This window comes from Mastomys coucha, unplaced genomic scaffold (assembly GCF_008632895.1).
Source record: "Mastomys coucha isolate ucsf_1 unplaced genomic scaffold, UCSF_Mcou_1 pScaffold5, whole genome shotgun sequence".
NCBI lineage: Eukaryota > Metazoa > Chordata > Mammalia > Rodentia > Muridae > Mastomys > Mastomys coucha.
Genome location: NW_022196911.1, coordinates 53,445,559 through 53,453,885, shown reverse-complemented (window position 1 = coordinate 53,453,885; position 8,327 = coordinate 53,445,559). Strand labels below are relative to the sequence as shown.

General features: G+C 49.7%; 1 protein-coding gene across 2 annotated transcripts in view; it reads right to left on the bottom strand.

Moving 5' to 3' along the window:
- Nucleotides 1-3,587: 3,587 nt before the first annotated feature.
- Sh3bp5l (SH3 binding domain protein 5 like) overlaps nt 3,588-8,327 on the bottom strand; it is a 15,389-nt gene continuing 10,649 nt past the window's right edge. For both annotated transcript variants that reach the window (XM_031354218.1, XM_031354217.1), the window contains exons 5-7: nt 7,351-7,512; nt 6,092-6,265; nt 3,588-5,395 (exon numbers count right to left, since the gene is read on the bottom strand). In XM_031354218.1, the coding sequence (XP_031210078.1) occupies nt 4,928-5,395; nt 6,092-6,265; nt 7,351-7,512 (804 nt within the window). In that variant the 3' untranslated portion in view covers nt 3,588-4,927. The remainder of the gene's footprint in view (nt 5,396-6,091; nt 6,266-7,350; nt 7,513-8,327) is intronic.

The following is an 8,327-nucleotide window of genomic DNA, read 5'->3' as shown; positions in this document are numbered from 1 at the left end:
TTAATGTGCGTACACTGTTGCTCTCTTCAGATACACCAGAAGAGGGCATCAGATCCTGGTTCAGATGGTTGTGAGCCACCATGTGGTGACTTAGAATTGAACTCGTCTGGAAAAAATAGTCAGTGCTCTTAACCACTGAGCCATCTCTCCAGCCCCTGGTTTTAGCCTGGATTTAGGCAGAGGCAGGCGGATTTCTGAGTTCGAGGCCAGCCTGGTCTACAGAGTGAGTTCCAGGACAGCCAGGGCTGCACAGAGAAACCCTGTCTCGAAAAACCAAAAAAAAAAAAAAAAAAAAAAGACAAGTTCTGCTGTCGCTCAGATAGACAACTATGTAACCCAGGCTGATCTTGAACTCCTGTCCGTCCTTCTGCTTCTGCTTCAGTGCTGAGATCCCACACTCAGACTACTGTCCAGAGAATATGGAAAGATGTCAGAGACACCCGAAGAGTAATTGCAGATTATAAAACACTGATGTGAGACAAATCAAGGTGACTTTGCATCTGTATAGATGATTGGGAAAGACAGGACCCAAACAAACCCCAGCCTTTCTGTGAGGAGTGAGGGATAGGCTGCAAAGGAGACTCATGGCTCTGAAACTCTCTTTCATTTTGTCCTGTTTGAAGTTTTTTATAAGCAGTTGTTACTTTTGTAATCTCAATTCTAAGTATTTTACTGAGTAAGGCTTAGGTAGAATGAGGGTGTAGCTCAATGATGGGATACGGGGTATAGGTCAGTGGTGGAAAGTGGAGTATAGTTCAGTTGTTAATCATGAATTCAATAGGTTTGGTCCCCTGTACTGTAAAAAAGAAAAAAGAAAAAACAAAGTTCAAACGCCTGCAAAACTATGTTTCCTTCAGCTATACTTTTAATCTAAGATGGCCAGGAAGCTAGCCCTTTTAGTAGAAATATGCAATTTGAACAATTTTTATGTTTTTCATGGTTTTTTTGTAAAGATTTATTTATTTTACACATATGAGTACACTGTAGCTGTACAGATAGTTGTAAGCCTTCATGTGGTTGTTGGGAATTGAATTTAGAACTTCTGCTTGCTCCAGTCAACCCTGCTCACTTCAGTTGGCCCCACTCACTCAGTCCCTGCTCGTTGTAAGCCACTATGTGGTTGCTGGGATTTGAACTCAGGACCTTCAGAAGAGCAGTCAGTGCTCTTACCCAATGAGCCATCTCTCCAGCCCTGTTTTTCATGTTTTATGGATAAAAAAAAAAACTTATATATATTTTTTTCCAATAAGTAGACAATACCTTCCTGTTTCAAAATAAATTTGTCTATTTTTAAGACTAAAAAGGATAGACCAGTGACCTAGTCAGAGCATCAGAGCACTCACAATGAGGCAGCAGGTGAGCCTGTCTCCTCTCAACTCCAGAGTCCTGTTCCTTCAATGCATTCCAGATCTAGAATGTTCTTCTTTCCCATGCAGGAAAGAAGCTCATCTTGAAAACCCCCTCCTCCAAGGCTTTACTTGATTAGATCAACTGCGGTGTTTGGGGGTTATTTTGGCTTTTGTTTTTCATACTGTGCAGTCAGCACCAGCGGCCTTCCCCAGGGAAGAAGACCCAACCCCAACAGGCGTCACCTCACGCAGAACGCTTACCTTTAACACCAGCACTCAGGAGGCAGAGGCAGGCGGATCTCTGAGTTCCAGGACAGCCAGGGCTACACAGAGAAACCCTGTCTCAAAAAAACAAAAAAAAAAACAAAAAACAAACAAACAAACAAAAAAAAAACCCACAGAAAACACTACCCCAAGTTGGATTTGCTCTGCCATCCCCACCCCATCTTCTGTGCAAACACATCTACCACCTTGCCTTGCTACGGACGGGGTTTGTGAGTGGGAGTGGCATTGCCTCACCCACCAAACACCCCACAAGGCCTAACGGTCACTGTCCCAGCCCTTTAATAGAGGAGATACCATGTAGAACTCACCCTAGGTGACATGTGATAGGACTGTGTGGAAATGGGAATGAGGCCTCACAAATGGGTATGTGTGCCTGGTCAGAGATTCACTGGTTAAGTAAAAACCACTGTTGTTAGCAAAGTGGGACAGACCCTTTTGTAGGGGCTTGCTGTAGGAGAGCACTTCAGAGAAACCTGGTCTTTTCACTTGTAGGAAACATCATTTTCTGACCCTCCTAGTCTCTGCTGACTTACCTGGCAGGTGACTAAGCCAAGGACAAACCGCATGGAAACAGCCTAAGCATTCTCCTCTGGTATTCCACTGAACCAGAAGCCGTAAGGACTCTGCCTGCCAGGGCTGGCTAGGGCCACCTCGAAAGCTCACTCTTGAGAACTACGACTATGTTATACTAAGTTCATTAGGACTGGGGTAACTGTCTCATTACATGCACAACACCCCATTCTGAACCTTTTTGTTTTAATTTTGTTTTTAAGATTTATTATTATAAATAAGTACACTGTAGCTTAGACACACCAGAAGAGGGCGTCAGATCTCATTACGGATGGTTGTGAGCCACCATGTTATTGCTGGGATCCGAACTCAGGACCTTCGGAAGAGCAGTTGGTGCTCTTACCTGCTGAGCCATCTCACCAGCCCCACTCTGAACCTTTAATGAAGACAATGTTTAAGTCTATTCACCCAAAGCCATGTACTCACGGTACATCCTGATAGATCAGGAAGGTGGCCTCAAAGGAAGATCTGGACAGTACCTGTCAAAAGGTACAGTGAATGTTCAATTGTCCTGGCTCCCAGGGGCCCTTTGTATCCAGTGTCCCTAGGATCAGAGCTCTGTCTGTACCTCTCCACCTTTGACTTCCACCCTGTCCTTCCCTGACACCTAAAGTCCTACCATAGTGGTAATTTTCTTTCCCTCCTGGGGTGACCCACTGTCTCAGTGGGCCTCACTGTTCAGTCCTAGCATGCCCCAGAGCCTTTTGATCATGGCTCCAGGTAGCCTAGACTGGCCTCAAATCCACTGTGTAGCTGAAGGTGACTGAACTTATGATCAACTGTCCTTCACTTCCTGAATGCTGGGATTACAGATGTGGGCCACATCTGTTTACACTGCACTGGGGAGTGGCAAGCCTCAGTGGCAGCCCAACCTTCACCTCTAGTGCTCCCGTGGACCTGATTTACTGGATGTTTCACAAGTGTCTCCCATCTGTGTCCAAATACACTCAGGCCTCTCCCACCTATAACCAGATATGCTCCAACTCAGGAGTCAGTCTCTGTGACTATGTCCAACACTGCAGTGGACAGAAACCACTGTCCACTGGAAATTCAAGATTCAGCATCACACCATTTTGATGCTTTGATCCCTCTCCTTTGTTATGTTTATGTGCAGACACACCCAGGATACTATGTGCCCTAACAGTGGCCACTCCACCTTGCAGGCCCTCTGCAGCAGGGCCACCCCTGGCACTCATTACTGTATAACACAGCCTTCTGGGCACTGACTCCCCAGCCATGCCCACTTAGCTTGTGTGTGACCACCCAAAAGCTGGCCCGTCTCTCCCTTCTTCTCAGTTGGTGTATACCATCTTGATTCCTTGACTGCATGGTCTGAAGAAACCCCTATCTCACCCCCATGTCTCTTTTAACAGGCAGTAAGCATCACTGTTACATAAACTATTTTATTTAAATAAAACCAGGACTGACCCTTTCCCACACGCATCAGCACATGCACTCGCACAATCATGTCCTCCTCATTTCTGTTCTTCCTGAACAGCCACCTCAAACCCCACAGGTTCTCATTGTGACCATCCTGAAACCTGAAAATTGGGAGATCCCATGCGAGACACGGGCACTCTTCTCCCAGCCCTGGGCAAGAGCTCTCCTCATCCTCCTGGTGGGACAGGAGGTCGGCTCTTCCAAGGCACCCAGATCTGGTGTGGTGTCCCCTCACACAACCGAGGTACACCAGCACCCAGAGCTGCTCTTTGAGACTGGAACCCCTCACTTCGGGTCAATTCCTCTCATAAAGAAAGGAGGCTTTGCAACCATGCTTAAGTGCCCTCCAAATGTTCCTGGCATGAGTACCATCTGGTGTGAGGAAGAGCAATAGAGAGCAATTGAGCACCAAGTTCTCTAATGCCACCCTGTAGGAGGATGTCAAGTTCCAGTTCAACCTCTACCAAGAAAAAGCAAGCCCAGCGCCACACATGGGGAAGGTGGGGAGGGCAGGGTCTCAGCCTTGAGAATCTCACATCTCTTCCCTCCAGCATAGACCCCATCAGGGACCAACTAGCACCTTGGCAATTGTAAGGGCTCAGCCCAACAGGAGACATACCACACAGACAGGGGCCATTTGGAGTTGGCCCAAACGCCTGTGTTGATAACAGGCCCAAATGCCTGTGTTGATAACAGGGCTCAACTCCCCCACCTGACACTGAATGAAGGACACACAGCACAGCAGCTAAGGTCACAAGAGGTGCACTGACAGAAGGTGGTGTCTTCCAGAGGCACGTGAACATTTTACACGTTGCTCACAGGCAAGCTAGGACAGGACAAGAGCACAGGCTGCCAAGAACTCAGCAGCCTATCTAGAGCACACCTTCTGGGAAGACAGGGCCTGTCCAACCACTTGGGCTAGGGTGCTCATGTTCTTACATGACCTCCTGCGTCTTCTAGAACAAGTTCCCTGAGGGGAAAAGCCAGACAGACTGAAGTCAGGTCAGAATAGGAAATCAAGAGAGCATCAGAGAGACTCTAGTGCCAGCAGGGGAAGAGGAGACAGGGCCAGAGAGCAAGCCTTCTAGGTGGCTAAGGCAAAGAGAGAGCTGCCTCCTGAGAGAAGGAATGGTGAGGAAGCTGGGAACACAGGACTGAGACAGGACTGATCCTGCCCGAGGAAGGCTGCAGACCAGGATCTGGGGCAGACAGGACTTGAGGAGGGAAGGCCTGTGGGGCCCTGATTGCCCATGGGAGAAATCAAGCTAGCTCTGGCCACAGAGCTACAGGCTGACACTGCGCTGGTGCCGGCCCCCTCGGACTGCGACGTCACTTCCCCGGCGTCCCCGACTCTGGGCTCCCAGCTCTTGACCATCTAGACTGGCATGGTCCGAGAGGCCACGCAGGTGCTCCACTGAGTCACACTTCTGCAGGTCAGAAGCCACAGTGCGCAGACTCAATAAGCTCAGCGTGTCCGTATCTGGGCCTGGACCAGGCCCAAGGCTGCTGCCTTCCTCTAGGCCCCCACCCTCTGCCCCTTCAATCCCACTGTCCCCATCCTCAATGCCCTCAGGTCCAGCTTCAGCTCCAACAGGGGAAGATCGCCGTGGGCCCAGGGGGTGAGGGGGCAAGCCCCGGCGCCTGGCATGAATCTGCTCACTGATCTGTTCCAGATTACGAAGGGCTACGGAGTAGCGGGTCTTGGCCTGTGCCACCTGCTGCTCCAATTCTGTCACCTTGGCCTTGTGCTCCTGCAGAAAAAAGTAGGTAAGCCGTGAGATGTCTTCTGACCCCACTCAGCACCTGTCCCTGAGGTTAGACCCCCTACCCCAGAGCCCCTAAACACCTTCAGCACTTCTGAACTGCAATACTCTCTCCAGCCCTACTGTCCTCTGAATGTCCCTCCTGACCTGAGCCCCAATGAGCCCTCCTCCCAGGTCTTTACCCTACTGGCTCCTCCTCCCACTCTCTCTCCAGTCTTCCTCCCCACCTGGCTGGTTTCCCCCCATTCCCACCTCCCATCACTTCTCACTTTCCTCATTTACCTTTGCTTTTTTTTTTTTTTTTTTAAAAAAAAGGTTTATTTATTTATTATGTGTAAGTACACCGTAGCTCTCTTCAGACACACCAGAAGAGGGCATCAGATCTCATTACAGATGGTTGTGAGCCACCATGTGGTTGCTGGGATTTGAACTCAGGACCCTCGGAAGAGCAATCAGTGCTCTTAACTTCTGAGCCATATCTCCAGCCCTACCTTTGCTTCTTGATCAGTGTTTCTCCACAAGTACAAGGCCGTTCACCCCTGCCTCCCATTCCTGCAGGGTCATTCTGAGCACAGGCTAAAGTACTAGCTGGTCTAGCAAGGTTTTACCCTTGTCAGTTCCCATCACTGACCAAAGAAGCACACCAGCACTCACTCTACCTGCCCACCCTCCCCCATTAGCTACCTCCAGGATTTGGCTGAACTGGGCCTTGAGCTCAAAGTAGGGGCGGCTCTTGCCAATGGCCCGCCGGAGGGTCTTCTGCAAGGCCTGGACCCGAGCTTCAGCCTGCTGGCACAGCCTCGTCACACGCTGATGCTCCCGTTCACCTCGAAGTCGCTCTTCCTCTGCCTCATTCACCTGGCCCAGGTTCAGAGGGGGACACACATCAGTGAGCTGGCATTCAAATGGGATCAGCCCTGGGCTGCCAATGGGCACACTGCCCTGAGGGAACCTCAACAGGGATATCTACAAAGCCCTCCACACCCCTGCTGTATACAGAGTAAGACAGAGTAGGACTCAGGGGCAACCAGAGAGCCTTACCATCTCAACACGTGCCTCTGAAAGCATCCCTTCCCCACTTGTGTGACCTGCCCCTCAGCTCTGTGGATACCATGGAAAGCTGCCACAGCCAGCTTAGGCCCTCCTAAACACCCTCCAGCACATTGCAACTGTGCAGACACCACAGTCCTGAGGCATCCCTCAGTGACAATGGCTTCAGGTCAAGGACAGGAGGCACAGAGGCATGTTGGGTTCATGTAGCTTCCACAGCCTCCCTATCTGTGGGTAGCCCAGAGCATTATGTGACCAGGGGACAGGTGCAGGCACCTTGTCTCCCAGAACCAGGCAAGCTCATGGGTGCTCCCATCCCCGTGATTACACACTACAGTCTCAGTGACCCTTCCCTCTCTCACTACACTCACTTCACGAGGCCCACCACAGGACAGTGTCTTCTCTGTGCATTCAAAGAACTGAAACACACAGTCACTATCCAGGAGTTGGTACAGGCCTGTACACGCTGAAGGGGGCAGAATGAGCCCATGCCAGGGTGCCCCTATGCCCAGTCTAGTTTTAGGAGCTTAGAAATGGTACATAAGTTATACCTCCAACACACACTGGCAGAGTGCAGGACCCAGGAAAGGAAAATTTCCTGCAAACAGGAACGGGGAATCACAAAGCTAAGCTTAAGTGTGAGTACTGAAGCCAGAGCCACTGCCTGCAGAGGAGCTCAGGGTCGGCCCCACCCAGAGGAAACAGGAGTAGAGAGACCTGGAATAATGGAAGTGCTGGAGGCCAAGCTGGGCAGTGGTAGATGAGGTTCCACCTTAAAGGAGACCAAAGCTGAGGGGAGGCTGCCATGGGAGAGGCCCAGGGAGGAGTCTGGAGGTAAGGTAAAGGACGAGCTAAGGGACCAGTGAAGGGGACCTGCTGGCAGTACCCCTCACCTTACAGGTAGCATGGTTGAGCATCTCCTGCCACGTAGGATCCAGTCGATTTTTGTCAGCCATGACCCCCTGCTCAGCCACAAAGACCATCTCCCGGGCGGCATTGTGCATGCTCACAGCCCGCTCATACCGCAATGCTGCCTTCTGCGTCTCCTGCTGGGCCTGTGGGAAGAGGGCCATCAGGATGGAAGCCTGGGAGGACCCCAGTCACCCATGTGATCCCTCGAGGAGGTAAGGGCAGGAAAGAGGAAAGCCCCCTTTGAGTTCAGCTTCATTTCCCAAACCATGCTGAGGATGGATGCCATCAAAGCTATGCTGAGGATGGATGCCATCAAAGCTATCCTACAGGTTAGAAACACAGAAATAGGTATTAAGAAAGATAATGCCAGTGCACAGTGGCCACATGAAATCTAGCAGACTCACATATATACATACACATAAATAAAAACGAGTATTTTTAAATAAAAACAATATTTGCAAATATCAGGCTACATATAAGATGCTTATCAAGTACATGAACTTCTTGTTTGATTGCTGTCTCCAAGGTATCATTATATATAAGCACATATTCCAAAATCTGAAAAAAAAAATCTAAAATATTTCTTAGCCCAAAATTACAATAAAAACCAATTCTCAGCTCATTGGCTAAGATCAGGTTATCAGTTCAACATATGATACATGCTAGGCTCTACCCAAAATTAAGATAAGGGACACTCAACCAGTGCTAGCCAAGCAAAAACCTGAGGGTAATCCCCAGCTTCCAGTTATAGGAAAGTGACTAAGAGAGTCTGTCTTACAAGTGGAAATAGCTTAGCAGGGCCTGGTGCCTCCTCACGCACACTTTTATTCCCACCATTTGGGAGGCAGAGGCAGGCAAATCTCCGTGAGTTCAGGTTGAAGCCAGCCTATTCTACACAGCAAGATCCTGGACAGCCAAGGGAAAAAGAAAGGAGAAAAAAGAAGAGAAGAGAGGGGGG